This window comes from Mus pahari, chromosome 18, assembly GCF_900095145.1.
Source record: "Mus pahari chromosome 18, PAHARI_EIJ_v1.1, whole genome shotgun sequence".
NCBI classification, from domain to species: Eukaryota; Metazoa; Chordata; class Mammalia; order Rodentia; family Muridae; genus Mus; species Mus pahari.
Window position 1 is genome coordinate 52,924,888 of NC_034607.1, and position 19,098 is coordinate 52,943,985.

Here is a 19,098-nt window from a genome sequence, read left to right on the forward strand (position 1 = left end):
TATTCACAGATCAGCGTCTTACCTAGTCACCATCAGAGAGGCTTTCTCGGTTTGCTAGAAGCACAAAGCCATGGCCAGACATTACACACAGAGAGAGTCTAAGTGGGGTGTCTCTATCAAACACCTTCCCTCAGAGCTCAGGGGGGCAGTGAAGGGGGAGGCAGAAAGATTGTAAGAGCAGAGGGACAGAGGGACAGGATGGAAGCACAGCCCTCTGAATCAACTGAGCAAGGCACCTATGAGCTCACAGGAACGAGGCAACGGCACGGGGCCTGCGTGGCTCTGCAGCAGGCCCTCTGAGCACATGCTATAGCAGTTAGCTTGGTGTTTTATGGGATTCCTGACTGTGGGGACCGGTGGGTGTCTGACGGTCGCGCCTGCTCTCGGGACTCTTCTCCTCCTGTTGGGTGGCCATCAATATGACCGGTTTTGCTTCATCGTATTCTGTTCTATTTTGTCCGGTTTGATTGTCATCTCCTAGAAGCCTGTTCTTTTCTAACGAGAGACGGGAAGGGGTGGGTCTGCAGGGGAGGTCCACTGGAACTGGGAGGGGTAGAGGGAGGGAAAGCATAAATGGATATATTGTATGAGGAAATCTATTTTCAATATTTAAAAGATAAAAGAAAAAAAGAAGGAAGAGGAAAAGGAGAGAGGGAGGGAAGAAGAGAGGGACGGAGAGAGGGAGGGAGGGAGGGAGGGAGGAAGGAAGGAAGGAAGGAAGGAAGGAAGGAAGGAAGGAAGGAAGGAAGGGAGGGAGGAAGGGAGGGAGGGAGGGAGGGAGGGGAGAGATTCTGATGAGTATCAGCGTTGATCTGTCCCTGCTTCCTGAGGGCAGGCACATGTGACCAACCCCCTCTGTTCTGTGCCCTTGAACCGTGAGTCAAAATAGGTTCTTCCTCCCTCAGGTAGCTCTTCCCGGGAATTTGGTCACATCAATGAGGAACACTAGATGGTGTGTTCAGAGTCACACAGGCGGGAAGTAGCCAGAGCAAGGCTCTGTTGTCAGGCCCAAGGCCAGACCTGGTCCTCGTCTCTCGGCCTCTCCCCTTCCTTGGCTCAGCCTCATCCCTGCACATCAAGCTCTTAATGTAGTGCTGTCCTGGGAACTCTGTTCCAAGGGGGACGCAAGGAGCATGTGTTCTTACCTGTGCTTTGTTCCCCGCAGCATTTCACTGAGTCAGAGAGCAGCCAGGAGCAGCACCTTAATCCCAGCGGAAGACTGGGGTGTGTGTGTGTGTGTGTGTGTGTGTGTGTGTGTGTGTGTGTGTGTATGTATGTTTGTATGTGTGTGTGAGTGTGTGTGCGTGTATGCGTGTGTGTATGTGTGTGTGTGAGTGTGTGCGTGTGTGTATGTGTGTGTCTGTGTGTGTGCACGTGTGTGTATGTGTGTGTGCGTGTGTCTGTGTGTCTGGATGTGTGTATGTGTGTGTATGTGTGTGTGTGTATGTGTGTGTGCACGCGTGTGTGTATGTGTGTGTATGTGTGTGTGTGCGTGCATGTGTGTGTGCACGTGCATGTGTGTATCTGTATGTGTGTGCGTGTGTGCATTGTGTGTGTATGTATGTGTGTGTCTGTGTGTGCGTGTGTATGTGTGTGTGTGCACGTGTGTGTGTGTGTGTGTGTGTGGTGTCTGTGTACAATGTGTGTATATGTATGCAAGTGTGGCATGTGTGTATGGTGTGTGTGTGGTATATGTGTGCATGTCTGTGAGTGTGTGTGTGTGTTTGTGTACTATGTATCTGAGTAGTGTGTTTGGTGTGTGTATATTATGTGACTGTGTATGTGTGTGGCGTGTGAGTGTGTGTGTATGTGTGTGGTGTTGTATGATGTGAGTGTATCTGTGTATATGTATGTGTGTATGAGAGTGTCTGTAACTGTGTGTAGTATATGTGTGTATGTGTGTGTGAGTGTGTATGTGAGTGTATGAGTGTGTGGGTATGTATGCAAGTGTGTCTGTGAATGTGTGTGCATGTGTGTGTGGCTGGGTATGGAGGTGGGGGTGAGAGGTGGAGGTGGGGGTGGGGGTGACTGGGTATGGAGGTGGGGGTGGAATGGAGGGCAGTGACCATATCCATGTTCACATATGTACCAGAGTACACTTTTTTTTCGTATCTGTAATATGTTTAAAGCTTTGAGGAAATAGAATAGGATAAAATGATGGGTGACAGATGAGGGTTGGACAGATGATAGATGAGTGACAGACAGGTGATAGATGAGTGACGGACAGATGACAGTGATAGACAGGTGACAGATGAGTGACAGACGGGTGGTTGGATGCATGAACAAAGGATAAGTGCATGCATTGATGGAGAATAAGTCAAGAAGCTCCGTTTCCCCGGGTTAACAATGCTGAAAAGGATAGAAGTTCATAAATCCATGCTCACTAAGTCCTTGATACCATTCTTGTCCCCATGTTCCAAGAAATAATGCAAATGAGTAGAACTTCCCTGGCCCCTAAAAAGTTGTCTCTCCATCAGCCTCCATCTCCCATGGAGCACTGGGTCAGCTCTTGCCAGGGAACATGTGGACAAGGGCGCTTTATAAACTGTGAGGTCAAGCTCCATGATGTTTGAAACTACGTAGTCTCTCCACTGAGATTAAAAGCAACAACAGACAAACAAGGAGGACTCTGAAAGGCACTCAGAGAAAATAAAATTAAAACAGAAATAATACAATGTTTTACTCAAGTTGGACTGCAGATATAATGCAGTGTTATTATTACTAATGCATAATGCGGTACTATTATTATGAATACGTAATTCTGTATTATTATTATTTATGCATAATGTAGTATTTTATCTGAGTCCAAAAAGTCAAACAATACAAGCAAATGTGTGACCTTAGTGTCTCACTGACGTGCACACCGGCTGCTGACCCATGCTGCCTGAGTGTCTCACTGCAGTGCACACCAGCTGCCTACCCATGCTGTCTGGCTTGGCCAAGCAGAGCTCAGCTGTAGACAAGATGTTGAGCACCTGGAGGGAGCAGCTGGAGGGAGCAGCTGCAGGGAGCACCTGGAGGGAGCACCTGGTTCCAGAAGGCTTGGCTGCCCCCACTCCCAAGAAAAGGATCAGTGCTTTCTACATATTAACTCAGTCCTTACAACGCCCAATTGAGATAACTATACTGTCCACATATTACACGTGAAGGCACCACTGGAAACTGGGAGAGCCAGACTCAGCAACCTTCCTAACCTGGGCTAGTCCAGCCTCTGGCCCGTGCTGGGGCTATCTCACCACCTCCCAGACATCTGGCTTCGGGGTACTGAGATGAACGCATCCTGGCGGCATCTACACAAGCACCCCCCCATCTCCTCGGCGCTCTCTCCAGAGGACCGCGGCCGCATCTTTGAGAACACTGGTCTATTTCTTGTTGGCAAGTAGGTTGGAACAGTGAATCTCGGCCTGTCTCAATACCGTCACGCCCAGGGAGGAGTTCTGGGCTCTGAGCCTGACAGAGGGTGGGGGTGGGGAGTCAGGGTTGCAGGCACAAGCACCTGTGGTAGTCTTCCAAGACTCCATTTCCAAGAATTGCCCTCATCTCCGGTACGGAAGGCCTGGGAACCTGCATTCTGCTGGACACTGAGCCTAGGAAAAAGGAGTTAGTTCTGTAACCTGAACAAATGGTTTGCCTTCTCTGAACCATGCTTCCCCATCCTGAGGAAGAATAGATGTTTAATTTCCTGGTCTAACTATCACATAAAGTTCGAGGGAGGTGAGGAGGCAGCCTGAGGAGGAGGGAGGAGTCATCAGCCTGCCTCTCGGGCTCCACCTCAGGTAGGTGTGCCCTTGGTCCTGATGGACTATGCTAACCAAAGGACCAGGATCTGGGGTCAGGTTAAGGGAGTGGCCTGAACTCCCACAGTATGCCCAACAGCTGTTTGGAATTCAGTCTCAAATGTCGATCCAGTATCTGCCATAGATAAAAAAGTGTTTGCATGGACTTGGGCCCCCCACCACAGAGACACGAGGGAGCAGTAGGCATGGGACGCTGGGTCAGGTGACCCAAATAAAGATGACTACCGTGTACTGGGCGACTCCAGCTCATTGACCCATGTGACTCTTGTGAGACTCTTGAGACTTGAATAGAAGCACTTGCTGCTGTAGCCAGGATGCCATTCCACCGGCATCCTTCTACGCTGCCCCTCCCCCACCCCAGGCTAGGCAAAACCCATGTGAACAAGTCAAGGCCAGGCCCTGGGAAGAGCCATTCATGGGGACTCAGGCCCAGCTGGCTGAGTCACAGGCCTGGACATCCACCTCACACCCTCCTTTACTCACTAACCAAGAATATGACCTAAATCCCATGGGCAATGGCCACTCAGCACATGAGGAAGTGGATAATGACTGTGTCACAGGCAGCTAAAAGCGGCAATTACCCTTCCCGACAGGAGCAGGGGACCTTTTTATGAAGAGCGAAATTCTTGCCTCATGAATTGCACTTGTGAGAAATCAGCAGGCACTTGCTGGTGACCATGGTTACCCTTCCACAGCGTTTGCAGATGGCTGATGGCCTCCGCTCACACCTGGCCACTAAGCCTCAGGGACAGACTTGGCTGCAGCTGAAGCTGGGGTCACAAGGACAGAAGACAGGCTTCGATATATGCAGTGGCTGGGTCCCATCTCTTGGATTCTGGGGTAATCTACCTGTGTGATTCCTGAACTCCGAGAGTTCTGCAAGCTGGCCCAAAGACTTCCACCTTTAGGCGAGTTAGAAGCAAAAACAGTGAAGACCAAACCCCTCCCCAACAGCCAAACGGCAATCTTTTAGTAAAGGCCAGGAGAACAGATCATAGGTCCAGTTTCTGCCCAGCAGCTACTAACATGGTGGCTCCTTTTCACTAAGGTAATTGCAGACCCTCATCCAGGATAGCAACAGAAGATGCCCAAGGTGGAGGCTAAGAGGCAGGCGGGATGCGTAGGGGAGCAGCTGCTGTGTCTGACCTAAACCAGAGACTTGGTGGTACCAGCAGTCCATTCTGAGTTCTTGCTTTAAGCTCACTGCCCTCAGCTATACCCAACCCAGCGGATGGGCTTGTGACCTGATCCTGACACGTGGGTTCCTGGCATGTGGGAACAATTAGTGTTCCCTCACAGGTCCCCCGACCAGCTGTGGTTTGTATAGAAACTACATCTGTTTGGCAGCTCGGGCTGCTGCACACGGTCATCACTCCTCAGGCTGTGCTGTCATTGTAGGTGTGCTTGTCTTACTCCTATGCCATGTGCCAGAGGTCTCTCGGTCCCCATTCATTCCCTTTATAAACACTCATGACTGCATGAGACACGTGCTGAGTTCTGGGCGGTGTGCTGTTCCTAGGAACTGGGGACTCAGAGGTAAAGCATGTTTTTAAGGTCTCCGTGACTCTCGTGGCCTAGGGAGTGAGCCGATCGTGCACGAGCTGACTCAGGAGGGTACCAGGGTGCTTTGATAACAGTTGAGCTCGAGTGTATACTGAAGGGGCTGGGCAGTGGCTCAGCTGGTGGGGTGCTTGTCTGGCATGCACAAAGCCCGGGGTTGAGTCCCTGGCCCGGCATAATCCAACATGGCGGCGCACCCTGTCACCCCAGCACTTGAGGGTGAAAGGAGAAGCAGAAGGATGAGAAGCTCAAGGTCAGGGCTGGCCTCAGCCCCCCGAGACTATCTCACAGTAAAACAACACAAATAGCATAGTGTGTTATCAAAACTACCACATGTGTGAGTGTGAAGCCCCTCTACTCCTCTCCCAGGCTCACCGGCCACAGTCTTCAGAGACTGTGAACTCAGGTCTGGAATTCACCACTGGCTCTCGGGAAAGATTCTGCGTGTCCTTTAGAGACATCTGATGGCTCGGATGATGACTTGGGAGATGACTTCTGTCTCCCCCTAAAACGGATGTGACAGGATTAGCCCTGTTTAACCATTGGTCACTTATGAAGTACCCGGATGTGACAGGATTAGCCCTGTTTNACAGGATTAGCCCTGTTTAACCATTGGTCACTTATGAAGTACCCGGATGTGACAGGATTAGCCCTGTTTAACCATTGGTCACTTATGAAGTACCCAGTCTCCTGGATTCTTGATCCTTTTTTTTTCCCCAATAAAAGCAGCTAAAAATAAAATTCTCCTCAAAGTATATCTAGGACTGTTATATCATTAAATCAATAAGCTTATTTGGTTTTGCTTAGATTTGGATCAAACCCAGGGACATGGTCATACCAGGCACTTGCTCTACCAGTGAGCTAGGTCTTGACTTATATTGTTCAACCCACCAGTCAACAACTATATGTAGAAACTCCTTTTCCGGGGGAAAGAGGAGTGTATATATTCCATAAACTCCAGTGGATAACTAAAACTACAGGTGATGCTGAACCTGTACTCAGCTTCCATATCACTTGAGTATGAGAGAGATGGGGAGAGGGAGAGGGAGAGAGAGAGAGAGAGAGAGAGAGAGAGAGAGAGAGAGGGAGAGAGAGAGAGAGATGGGGAGAGGGAGAGGGAGAGGGAGAGGGAGAGAAAAACAATAACAGAGGTGCCACACACCCACTGCAGTCTGTGATGTCCTTTAGAAACAAAAACACCAAAAAGGCCTATGTAAGTTTTTTATTGATTTTTATTCATTTGTTTTCTTATTTTATAGGAATACACAGCTAAAAGATTGCCTTGACTCTCAATAGAAACTTTGAACTCTAATTTATTTGGTTTTTTTTTTTTTTTTTTTTGTGACACGATTTCTCTGTGTAGCCTTCACTGTCCTGGAACTTGCTCTGTAGACCAGTCTAACCTCAAACTCATTGCAATCCACCTGCCTCTGCCTTCTGAGGGCTGGAATTAAAGGAGTACACCATCACTGCCCTGCAGATTCTGTTATTACTATTATTATTATTATTTTCTTTTATGTTTATTTGTGTGGTGTGTTGGGGTATATACATGTCATAGCCTGTGCGTGGAGATTAGCAGACAGCTTGTAAAAACTGGTTCTCTCCTTCTACCACTTAGGTTCTGTACCCCGAACTCTTAGGTCATTGGGCACAATTTGCTGGCTGAGACTCTGGACTCGTGAATAGTATTGACGCTATGGCCTCATAAAGTTAGTCTGATTGCAATCTATGTTGTGAGCTTTGGGGACAAATTTAGAATGTTATAGTTTGAATCTGAGCTGTCCATCACAGGCTCCTATGTTTTAACCGTTGATCCCTGGACCACAATGCTGTCACCGGGAGGTGTTAGAACTTTGGGACATGGTAATTAGATGGCAGAGGTGGGTCACTAAAGGTAAGTCTTTTTCTGATCTGGCTCTCTGCTTCCTGGTCCAGTAGCCACATACGGACCTCCCTCACAGGCCCCCATGTCCACAGACAGATCTTATTCACCTCACCTTCCCCACAGCGACACACGCTGATGCCCCGGTGAAACTGTGAGTCAGGTTAATCTTTCCTCCCTTAAATGGCTTCTGTCAGGTACTTGACACTTGGTTCAGAAATCGGGAGAGTCACTAATAGAGAATGCCACCAAAATCTCTGCCCTTGCCTCACTCGGAAGCCACTGGATTGCAAGCAAGTCTCTCACACCCGTGAATCTTGAAAGTACAGAGGAGACTAAGGCTGTGTCATGTTGACCGTAGTCGGTTAGACTGTGAACTATCATATACACTCAGCTATGACTGCCCTTGCTGTTTAAGTGCTAATTGTGCACACTGAGGTTTGACCTTCCTCAAAACACACTCATCTCATCTCACTCTCTTCATAAATTTCCAAGGAGACAGCACTGTGGGAACTCTGAGGAACAAAGGAACACACTGAGAGTTGATGGAGCCTAACAGCACGCACAGTTGCTTTCTCACCCTGGAAGATATTTACTCCTCAACTCTATGAGGTGCAAAACAGTTACTCTCTCTCGAGTGGAAACATGGAAGCTTAGTGGTTTTTCAGGGCTAGTCTCGAGATCACCCAGATAAAGTGGATGGCACGTTGCTTTAATCTGGGCACAAGAGACGCAGAGGCTGATGGAGAGCTCAGGAAATATGACTTAGTTGGGTAGATATATTCTTGTGTCTCCCAGTTTCCCAAGAGCTTCTCCGTGGTCAGAGGTTGAAGTTAATCCATCTTATGTCCTCAGAAATCAGCAGATTTAGTTAAAAGAAGACATGGCCAGACATGCATTAATATACATGATTTATTGATTAATCATCAGTGACAGACCCGGGCTCCACCTCCAATCCTTTCGTAAATGGTCTCCACAACAGTCTTCTAAAGCAGGTTCTACCCAGCTTGAAGAGGAGGTAGCTGAGACTCCAGGAGCCAGCTAATGAGTCTAGAATGTGGACCTAAGGTCTGTGACTCCTCCCCGCTCCCACACTTTCTCAGTCTTTCAGAAGAATGACAGTAGAGGCTTTTCCTGCGGTGACAGGAGAGGGCTTGTGGCACAGTCCTGAAGGGCTCCTGTCCTGACAGACAGGGCAGTCCCTGTCTCTCCCTGTGGCTTGCCTTTATCTGCCTCACTGGTGCTCCAACTTCTGTCTTTTGATGTTGTTGTTGGTGGTCCCCATCCTCCCAACTGCGTCACTTTGGGGTGGCCTTGCTCCCTGGAGAGCCATCCCACAAAGGGTGCGGAAACTCCCTGTCCAAGTGACCAGGGTGGGAGCTGGGGACGAATCTGCATGGGCAGAAGAAACATCTAGAAGGAGGAAGCACACAACACACGCACGTTCTCTAAATGAACGTGTGACAACTTCACCAGAGCTCAAGTCCCCAGCAGCCTGGCCTCTCCCACTTTCCCATCCTGCCTTCTGCAATTTGGAGAAAGGTGGAAGGTCCACTTCCCCATGCAGTCCAGTTACATCCCATGGTTTTGTTTCTTTTCAAATCTTTTCAAGTTACTAAAATGATTTTGAGGTGTTTTATGCTCTCTCTCTCTCTCTCTCTCTCTCTCTCTCTCTCTCTCTCTCTCTCTCTCTCTCTCTCGTGTGTGTGTGTGTGTCTGTGTGTCTGTGTGTGTGTGTGTGTGTGTGTGTGTTTCAGGTGACCATTTGACATAGGAAAGAGTCAGCTATCATGTTGCCTGTGGGGGAGGGCGAGAGTCAGATTGGGGTGGGGCCCGCTGCTTGTGCATACATGAAGTGCTGGGTGTCACTTGTGCACACATGAAGTGCTGGGTGTCGGCCAGTCTGGCTGCCTTTGGGTGCTGAAGGCTGAAAGGGTTAGGATTTACCTTGAAGTATCAAAGTATCCAGGTGTGCACTGAAGTGTCTGTGTTCCTGCCAACTGCTGTACCCTAACCACAACCCACAAGCCTGAGAATAAAGTTAGGGATTGTTAAAGGCCCACATCTTACTAGAACCCTTGTACATAGCATACATACAAATACTTACGTATGCATTCATTTGTTACACACGGTGCATGAGTGTGTGAGTACATGTGTGTTGTGTGTGTGTGTGTGGGGGGGTTACATGGAGATGAACCCAGCTCCTCACACATGCTAAGCAAGTGTTTCTATCACTGAGCTGTCCTCTTTATTTTGAGACATGGCCTTACTAAGTTGCCCAGGCTGACCTTAAGTTTGTCATCTTCCTACCTCAGCTGCCTGAGCCTCTGGGATCACTCGGAGCCACAGTACCCAGCCGATGACCCTTTCCTAAGGGACTATGACCCTTGTACCATTGTTGTGGTAAATATTATTCTGGGATTTTTAACCCACTTAGACCATATAGTTCCCACATAAAGACACAAAACCTTTATATTTATAATAAGTCTGAAAGCTTAGAACTGAGCAGATATCAACCCTCTGTGGTATTTTGTCTACTTCCCCGTCAATAATCCCAAGATGTCACTTGCCATGTTCTACCTGGGCTGCTCGTCTTCCAGCAGGGCAGCCCCTCACGTCCAGTTCTCATGATCCACCTACTTCATGGTGACTTCTTCTTTTCCTCCTCCTGCCTGAGACCCCATGACCAGGGTCCTTCACCCCAACCCCTCTCTTCTGCCCAGACCAGGCTGTAGGCATCTTTATGAACCAATCAGGGATAACTTAGGGGACAAGGTTTACACAGCAAAAGGGGGACAACCAGATCTTGGGGACCAGTATTTAGCATTCAAATACACAGCAGCAGCACCAGACCAACCCCTTCCACATCTTAGCCATTGCGTCCGTACTGAGTGTAATCCTCTCGACACTCCCACTGCAGCCTGTGATGTCCCTTACAGACTCAGGACTTACAGTGGCCTGGACAGCAAGCTCTGAGCCCTTTTCCAGTCCCTGAAGTCCCCTACACAGCCTTCTCTTTCCCTTTATTCTTGGTAAATGGCCACACAGTCTTGTCCCTGCAGTGCCCATGGGCTATGACTCATTGATGATGCTCAGTTGATGTGGAGAACTTAATTCTCCATGCAGACAAGTCAGGCCATTCTGCATGTGACCTCTAGCCTGGCTCTGCCTACACTCCCCCCAGTGTTCTGTGCTCTGCGCCGGCCTGTTGGAGGGACAGATGTATTTTGACAGTCGGACTGTTGGAGGGACAGATGTATTTTGATAGTTTCAGCCACACACTGGGAGTGCAGGGAGCAGAGAGAGGGAGGAAAAGAGCTTGGGTTTTTCAGGACTGAAACAGAAACGACACCTGTAAAAAAAAAAAAAAAAAAAAATTAATAGCCCCGGGATGGGCTACTAAAGGCCTGAGCAGATGTCTGATTCCACTATGTGACATTGCTACCATCTAGTGGTACGTCCGAGACTGACTATAAGGTACAAACTCTTGTCATCAAGATCCATAAATATCTCACTCTTAAAATCCTGCTATTCAAAGGACCACACGGGGTTGACAATCGCAGGAATATTGTCATTAAGTGCTTAAAAAAAAACAAACAATGCTCATTTACTCCTGCCAGACTCTTCAGGACATCCAGATAGTAAGAGATGACAGCCTGGGGTGTACTGCAAACTCAAGCCCAACCCGTGCGCCCCAGAATACTATAGGCAAGGAATGGTAGAGACTGCAGTACCTGCGGGGGCTGAGTGTCTGAGCATTGTGGGGGTGTGTTGGGTGCTACTGACCCACGAGACAGAGAGAGCCAAGGAAGCCCATCTTTCTTGTCATAGCCTCTTCAACTATGAGCTAAGTGAAAAGCCCTGTGGATCCTTCAAGCTAATTCAGTTCTGGCCTTATCTGAGGAAGCAGAGCTTTGTCTCCACTAAAGTATAAAAACAAGAATGCATCTATGACTGTCTCCTGATTGGTGAGTTTGTGAATTCTCATTAGCTGGACACTTTGGGGGCCAGGAGTAGCTTAGTCCTTAGTTTGGAATCCCAGCCACCATGTAAAAAGTGGGCACATCCCTGGACACCTTTAGCCCCATGTTCAGAAGGTAGAAAACAGGTAACCAGCTCGTCTGGCCAGTCTGGGAGTTCCAGGTTCAGTGAGAGACTCTAGGAAGGTCTCAACGTGTCTCCCAGTCCACCTAAGGTGGAGGGATTTTTGTTGCCTTGTGAGAAAAGAGGTGCTTCCAGCCTATCATCTTGTGGCTGCAACTAAAAAATGTATTTTCTCCAGGCAGCAGAGGATGGGAACCGGAGGGATCAGGCAGGTGAGGGGCAGGATGGAAGGGAGAGATTACTAGGACCGATGACCAGAAAGGAGGGGCACTTCGGGGGCAATGTGGAAACCTAGTGCAATGGAAGCTCCCTAAAATCTAGAAGGTGATTACAGCAAAGACTCCTGTGCATCTTCTGGAACCAGGCAAGGCTTCCCCAGGTGAGACTAGGTCATCAACTCAGCCACAAAACCTTTGACCTACAATGTGTCCTGCCTGCCAGATGTGCTAGCCAACCAGCGACTGGTCCAACGGGAGACCCAAGCCAAGAAGGAGGCCATGCCTGACACTACCTGGATGGCTAAGACCCAGGGGCTGGAGCCCAGGGATGTAGGATAGAACCAAACACGACTGGTGGAAAAAAAAATTCCTAATGATATTCTGCTATACTTGACTTGTAGACCAGAGTCTAGCATAATCATCAGAGAGGCTTCATCCAGCAACTGATGGGAGCAGAAGCAGAGACCCACAGCCAGTCACCAGGCAGAGCTTGGGGAGTCCCAAGGAAGAGGGGGAGGAAGGAGCGTAGCAGCCAGAGGGGTTGAGGACACCGTAAGAATTTGGCCCACAGAAGTAACTAAGGTGTTCACAGAGACTGGAGAGACAATCAGGGAGCCTGTGTGGGTCTGACCTAGGTCCTCTGCATGCACTACGGCTCTGTCACTTGGTGTTCTTGTGGGGGTGGGGCCTGGCTGACTCCTGCCTGCTTTTAGAACCCCTTTCCTCTTACTGGTTGTCTTGCCTTAGCCTTGGTAGGGGGGGTCTGTGCCTGCTCTTACTGTAACTTGTTATGCGTGTTCAGCTGATATCCCTGGGAGGCCTGCTCTTTTCTGAAAAGAAATGGAGGAGTAGATCTGAGGGGGAGGAGGGGTGTAGAATGACTGGGAAAAAGGAAGGGAGGGGAAGCTGTGGTGAGAATGTAATGCATGAGAATAAAATTATACATACATACATACATACATACATACATACATACATACATACTCTCAAGCCAAGTGGTGGTAGAACATGTCTTTAATCTTAGCACTCTGGAGGCAGAGACAGAGAGATCTATGTAAGTTCAAGGCCAGCCTGATTATCAAAAAGCAAGTTGTAGGATAGCCATGGATATGCGTGTGTGTGTGTATGGTATATGTATAGTGTATAGTATGTGCATATATGTATCTTCTGTGATGTGTATGAGTGCATACTTGCATGTAAGTGCACTACATACTGTAAGTCAGAACAGAGAACTGGACCATCTCTCTGGCCCCTTAGTTACCATTTATTTTTAAAGCCCATCTCTATTGCTTTCTTAAACCTAGCCCAGAGCCCCTGGTAGGATGGAATGTAATGAAAAGCTGGGTGTTGACACAGCTGTCGCACACAGCCACTGGCACACCTTCTTCTCTAGACCCGAGTCATAATGGGTGGGACTGATGGTGGCACTGCTATGTCCTTACCAAGAACTGTGAGTTACAGCAGCTGAGCCAGGAAAGTCACCTGTCAGAACACGGGAGCCCAACTAGTCTTTGGTCTCACTCTTCTGTGCTATGTACTTCACACTGCATCTGATGTGACTGCTGTAAGGAGACCTTTGATCCCTGCTCCCCGGGAGCTGGGGAGGGGTCTTCATGGCTCCCAGCTGTTCCAATGAGGAACTTGCACGCCCTTAAGCCCTCTGAGTAGCAGACTACTTAGCACACTAAGAATGATACTACCTGAGGGGCAGTAGTTCCGTCTCATGTGACAGATATGAGTGCACAGACACTGGAGCAGTGGAAGTCACAGAGGTCAGCCTCAGGAGTCGTTCATGGGAGCACCACCTTGTCTTCTGAGGCAGGGTCTCTCTGGGACCCAGAGCTTGCCAATTACTGAGGCTGACTGGCCAGAACTCCAACAATCCACGTGCCCCCATCTGCCCAGTGCCAGGGTAACAACTATGCACCATCATGATGACTTTGTGGACCAAGCTTGGCCCATCATGCTTGCAAGGCACTTTACCAACTTACCTATTGGCTTAGTCAGGGTTTCTATTCCTGCATAAACATCATGACCAAGAAGCAAATTGGGGAGGAAAGGGTTTCAAAAGTCCTTCCACAGTCCTCCCCAAAATATGGTCAGGTTGTCACAGGAATACCCCACTTCTGGTACCCATTTGTCTTAGTCAGGGTTTCTATTCCTGGACAAAACATCATGACCAAGAAGCAAATTGGAGAGGAAAGGGTTTATTCAGCTTACACTTCCATATAGCTGTTCATCACCAAGGAAGTCAGGACTGGAACTCAAGCAGGTCAGGAAGCAGGAGCTGATGTTCTTTACTGGCTTGCTTCCCCTGGCTTGCTCAGCCTGCTCTCTTATAGAACCAAGACTACTAGACCAGAGATGACACCACCCACAAGGGGACCTCCCACTTTGATCACTAATTGAGAATATGCCTTGCAGCTGGATCTTGTGTAGGCATTTCCCCAACTGAAGCTCCTTTCTCTGTGATAACTCCAGCCTGTGTCAAGTTGACACAAAACTAGCCAGTACACCTATCTTCCCAGCCCTGGCTTTCTCTTGTTTTGTCATTGTCTAAATTCCTTTGTGATTTCTTAATTCCCTTCTTAGTTCATTTTTAGATGAGAAATTAAAGTTTAGAACTTTATAGATAAGGGGTTGCTGGCCTGAAACCTAAACGCAGCTCCTCCCGGACCTTGCAGCTCCTGGACCTTTCGGCAGGCTGCCTCTCCCAGGCATGGCTCCATTCTACAGATAAGGCAGGTCACAGCTGGTCCTATAGCATTCACAGGCAGGATCAAGCCTTGCCTAGGGGATGTGTCCCTAACGTCCCAGATACTCACTCTCCCATCAGGAAAGGCAAGCAAGGACTAGACCATAGAGGTGACATGAAGAAGAGACATCCATGGAGGAAAGGTTCCACCTCTCCTGCTTAACCATCCAATTCTATCTTTGAAGGACCTTCTCTCTGTCCTTGCCGACTCCCAGGCTGCCAGACAGTAAGGTTCCTCCAGGTCTGAGTCCACTGCCAAGCTCCTCCCAAGGAGCTCCACGTGAAGGGCCAGGACACAGTCTAAGGGCTTAGGGCTAGGGGGAGGAATTTTTATCACAGGCAGAAGTATGTCCTTTTCAGAATGCCAGAGACTGCTCTGACCAGGACTTGGACCAGGGAACACTCCAATAATGTGATCTATACTCAGTAAGTTACCAGACTCAAGGGGAAAGAGTATGTTTGCCTACCCTAGAGAGAACTGTCACAACCAGAATCCAGCTGGAGAAGGAAGATTCAAAAGGGAGTTCATTCAGAAGGATAAACAACCATGCTAAAAAGCAAAGAGAAGACGAACATAGAGAATTCCCTCTGCAAAACGGAATGGGGCCCAGCGAGCTATGTCACAGCTTCTGGGGGAAAGGCAGGTGTAAGGCCCGGTGAGCTATGCCACAGCTTCTGGGAGAAAGGCAGGTGTAAATGCTGGCACTGATCCAGCCTCCATGCGGCAGGAGGCTTCATGGGGACAGAGCCAACGTCAACGGCTGCTTACTTTTTTATTCGTTTTATTGTCAGATAGCCAGAGTTCATTATATAAATCTTTCAAAATAATGAGATATTACAAGAATAGCTTACACATCAGTTCTGATTGCACAAATACTTGACACAGAAAACTGTCTTACAAGAATACTTTAATAAAGAAAAATAAGTCTCTATTCATCTTAGAGCAGATCTGATTCCATTTCTTTCCTAACCCTGCTATCGTTCTGGATTCTTTTACAGAATGTCTACAACATCTCACAGAGCAAGTTCAACCTCTTTCAGCTACTACTGAGGTTCACGATGCTAACGGGCTTTAGGCTTCCTTTTCTGATCTTCCCTGAAATTAAAAGAATTCTTGTATTCAGGCTCGAAGAGGTAATTTTAAAAACATTCCTTCCAACGTGGATGAGGTTAGCCACTGCTCTCAGTGACTGATCTTCTTGGGCCTCACTCAGGCTAGATCAGCTGAAAGTTTAACCTGAGAGACCATGTTAACAACAGTTCATAAGCCATGAAGGGAGCCTGGGAGCAAGGATACAATACAAGGGTCAGGAAAGCACAATCAGTGGATAGTGATAAGAGAACACACCCCGATTCAAGGTTTCTCTCCCGTTCAGATAATAGAGCACAGGGTATGGCAGTAGTTGTTGAAGATACTGGAAAAGGCTAACTATTTAGGCCAGTGGTGCTTCATTTCCAATATGCCAGTCGGCAAGGAATCCTAGACTCTGCATCTGGTTGGACTCAGAGGATGGCATTCTTCTTCTGCTGTGGCTTTAATATATGCTGTATGCCCGGGGAACAGAATACTGACCACATCTGCCTAGAGACAGGACCAACCAGGGCAAGCGTGGCTTTCACCTCTCCCTCCCTGTTTCTCAAGTGTGTCCACTTGGCCGAGCAGCCTGTCTTTACTTTCAGGTAGCATGAATTAACATCAACAAGTTAGAGTGCCATTCTACAGGTTCCTGAGAGCTGGGAATCCCCCACCGCCCTTCTGAAGATCCACATCCAGCTCCTGCCCAGCAAGTTTAAACACACCTCTAGGGACTGAGGCCTGTCCCACTTCTCTCCAGTCATGTGGCTTCTTCCTCACCCCAGTCTAACCGACTGCCACAGGCTCTTACCAAAGTGCCAAGCAGAAGACGGAAATAAGTTGTTTCGAATTACCAGACACGTCCATCACATTAGCAAGGGTCACATGTGCACAAAGGAAAGAGCCAACCGTCTACTGCAGTGACTTTGCAAACTCAGCGTAGTCGATGTAGCCGTCGTTGTTCTTGTCATCGTCCCTCAGGACGCCATCTATGATGCTGACGAGCTCATCCTCGCTCATGACTGGGGCCTGCTCACTCCCCTCCTACCAAGAGGAACACGAGACAGTGAGGGGCAGAATTACAGAGGGCATTAGCAAACGTCTGCAAGGATTACTTATCTAGGAGCATTCGAGGTAGTACATGCCACTTCTAGGAATCCAGACTCAGGTCAGACAGGGTCAATTTATAAAACTCCAAGTGAGAAACTACATATGCCAGTTACAGAAAGATGTGATAAAAACAGGTACTGGCTTTTTTTTTTTTTTGCTTAAAAAATAATCACTGTGTATTATTTTTTAGTTACAAGGTAATGCATAGACACTGCAGAAAGCTGGGTCTGGATTACAAAGAACCGCTTGTCAGTCTGTGACCTATACCCCCATCCTAAGGGAAGAGCTCCCTGAATCCTCCACAGGGCCAGCCCACTGCACAATGTGCCTAAGAAAACAGGGACAGTGACACTGAACACCTGGAGGTCAAAACAAGAGGAAGAAAACACTGCTGGAGAGAAAGCACTGCCCTGTTCTAGAGGCTGGAGGGGGGGGGGGGAGCAGTGCCCGAGACAAAGCTCTGGCCATTCCAGTGGCAACCACCTCTCCCTTAGTCCATCTCCCACACCTATGTCTTCCACCTCTCATGGCCACACTGCCACTCCCGTGCCAGGACTGCTGGGTCCTGCGTCCTCTCTGGCAGTAGTCTCACCTCCACAGAGTCCACTCCAGTGAAAGCTTGCTGGGCTCCCTACTGCCTCTCATCTCTCAGCCCCTCCCTGCCTCCACCAGGCAGAGTAAGTGTCTCCCCCTGCTGACGAAGGCAGGCAGGGAGCCCAAGATGGCTCTACTTGACCACGCCTTGGGACAGCAGGAAGCACCTCACAGTATGACACAACCCCCAACTACTTCCAAAGCTCTGCCCCTTGGTCCTGGTGTAACCCTTCTTCTCAGATGAAGTGACCACTTTCCTGTGCTCTACACTGTGTTTTTTGGCTGAACCCTCAAACTCCAGCTGTGGTAAAAATGTTGAGCCTTGGGCCAACCAGGCTCAGCCTCTCTGGGGCGAGGGTGGGATGTGGGAACAGGCTAATGCTCTGCTGAGGCAGGAGCACGGCACAGGTCACCAACATGGGCACTGTCGACCCAGATGCCCAACCCTGACTCCTCCCTGAACTACCTCCTTGTGCACGTGAGTGATGGCTGTGGAGAGCTCTAGGCCGTCAAGTAAACTGTTGCCGTCATAATCATGCATTTTGAAGTAATGGAGCTGCAGTTCCTGTGGGGACATCTCTGCCTCTGGCTGGTTGATGACACCTTCCAGATGTTCCATGATGTGCCTGAAAACCAACCGTCAGAGTATGTCAAAACCTTAGAAAGGCTTTGAAACAGTCCACAGTCAAGAACACAGCACACAGCCAGGGTCACCAAAGGGGCAGGGCCACAGCACAGCGGCCACCTGGTGGGTGGGACTAAGGCACCTTCTTTTTTACAGTTAGATGTGTTTTTTTGTTTGTTTGTTTGGTTTGGTTTGGTTTTGGTTTTAAGACAGGGTTTCTCTGTGTAGCCCTGGCTGTCCTGTAACTCACTGTGTAGACCAGACTGGCCTCTAACTCAGAAATCTGCCTGCCTCTGCCTCCCCAGTGCTGGGATTAAAGGCATGTGCCACCACGCCCGGCTACATTATTTTTTTGAACTACCAATTTAATAGTAAGTTCCAGACCAACCAGGGTATCTACTGAGACCTTGTCTCAAACACACAAACAGCAGATAACGAAGCTAAACGTGAGAAATTTACTGGCCAAGAAAGACTCAGTGTTGGAATATGTCACTAAAAATGTCTTGTCATAATGAGGAAACCATAGTATATTCTGGATTCTGTTACTACATGTGCTGGATGGGGAAAGGGTAAAGGAGGAAGTCTAAATTCTGACAAATAATTCAGTGTGTTTAGGTTTCAAGAGCCCCAACCCGTGAGATGCTGAAGACAGATATCTTACTATCAGGAGTCCCGAGGGATAATGTTGACCACTGAAAACTATTCAGGAGCCCCATAAAGTGACAGGAAAGGAAGGAGGGTGGGGTGATCTGTGAGCTATAGCTGCAGATGGCAGGGACGCAGAGCCCTGTCCCACGGAATACATACTCTTGGTCGTGCACTGTGCTCTTGTCCAGGCCCACGCTGCCATGATGGACACCAGCCCCGTGCTCCTGGGCTCTGGCACCTGGAGCACAAAAGACCCAAAGCAGGACACACAGCAAGGGAGCTCTGAGCAGCTGTAGAGTTGCCATGCTTCCGGGCGGGTACCTGGGTGGTGGGAAACAGAGGGTGAGGCACAGCACCAGAGCTTCTAGAATCCTGGAAGGCCATGAGGCTGCAGACAAGAGCACTGTGAACGGTGGGCGAGCTAGCTCAGAGCTCAGTGGGAGGGCACCTGCTCAGTGTGCATACGTGTGTGTGTGTGTGTGTGTGTGTGTGTGTGTGTGTGTGCGCGCGCGAGCTAGGCACCACTCCCAATACCACAGAAAAGGTCAGCCTAGGTGCACACCTTTAATCCCAGCAGTTGGGAAGTAGAGGCAAAAACAGGCACATCTCCTAGCTCGAGGCCAGCCTGGTCTACAGAGCTAGTACCAGGACAGCCAGGGCTACACAGAGAAACCCTGTCTCCAAACAAGAAAGAAAGAGGGGGGAGGGGGAGGGGGAGGAGAGGACAGGG

General features: G+C 49.0%; 1 protein-coding gene across 3 annotated transcripts in view; it reads right to left on the reverse strand.

The window, feature by feature from the left end:
* Positions 1–15,077: 15,077 nt before the first annotated feature.
* Mcfd2 (multiple coagulation factor deficiency 2) overlaps positions 15,078–19,098 on the reverse strand; it is a 12,265-nt gene continuing 8,244 nt past the window's right edge. For all 3 annotated transcript variants that reach the window (XM_021217724.2, XM_029531635.1, XM_029531634.1), the window contains exons 2-4: positions 18,528–18,689; positions 17,562–17,721; positions 15,078–16,435 (exon numbers count right to left, since the gene is read on the reverse strand). In XM_021217724.2, coding sequence (XP_021073383.1) covers positions 16,304–16,435; positions 17,562–17,721; positions 18,528–18,673 — 438 coding nt within the window. In that variant the 5' untranslated portion in view covers positions 18,674–18,689 and the 3' untranslated portion in view covers positions 15,078–16,303. The remainder of the gene's footprint in view (positions 16,436–17,561; positions 17,722–18,527; positions 18,690–19,098) is intronic.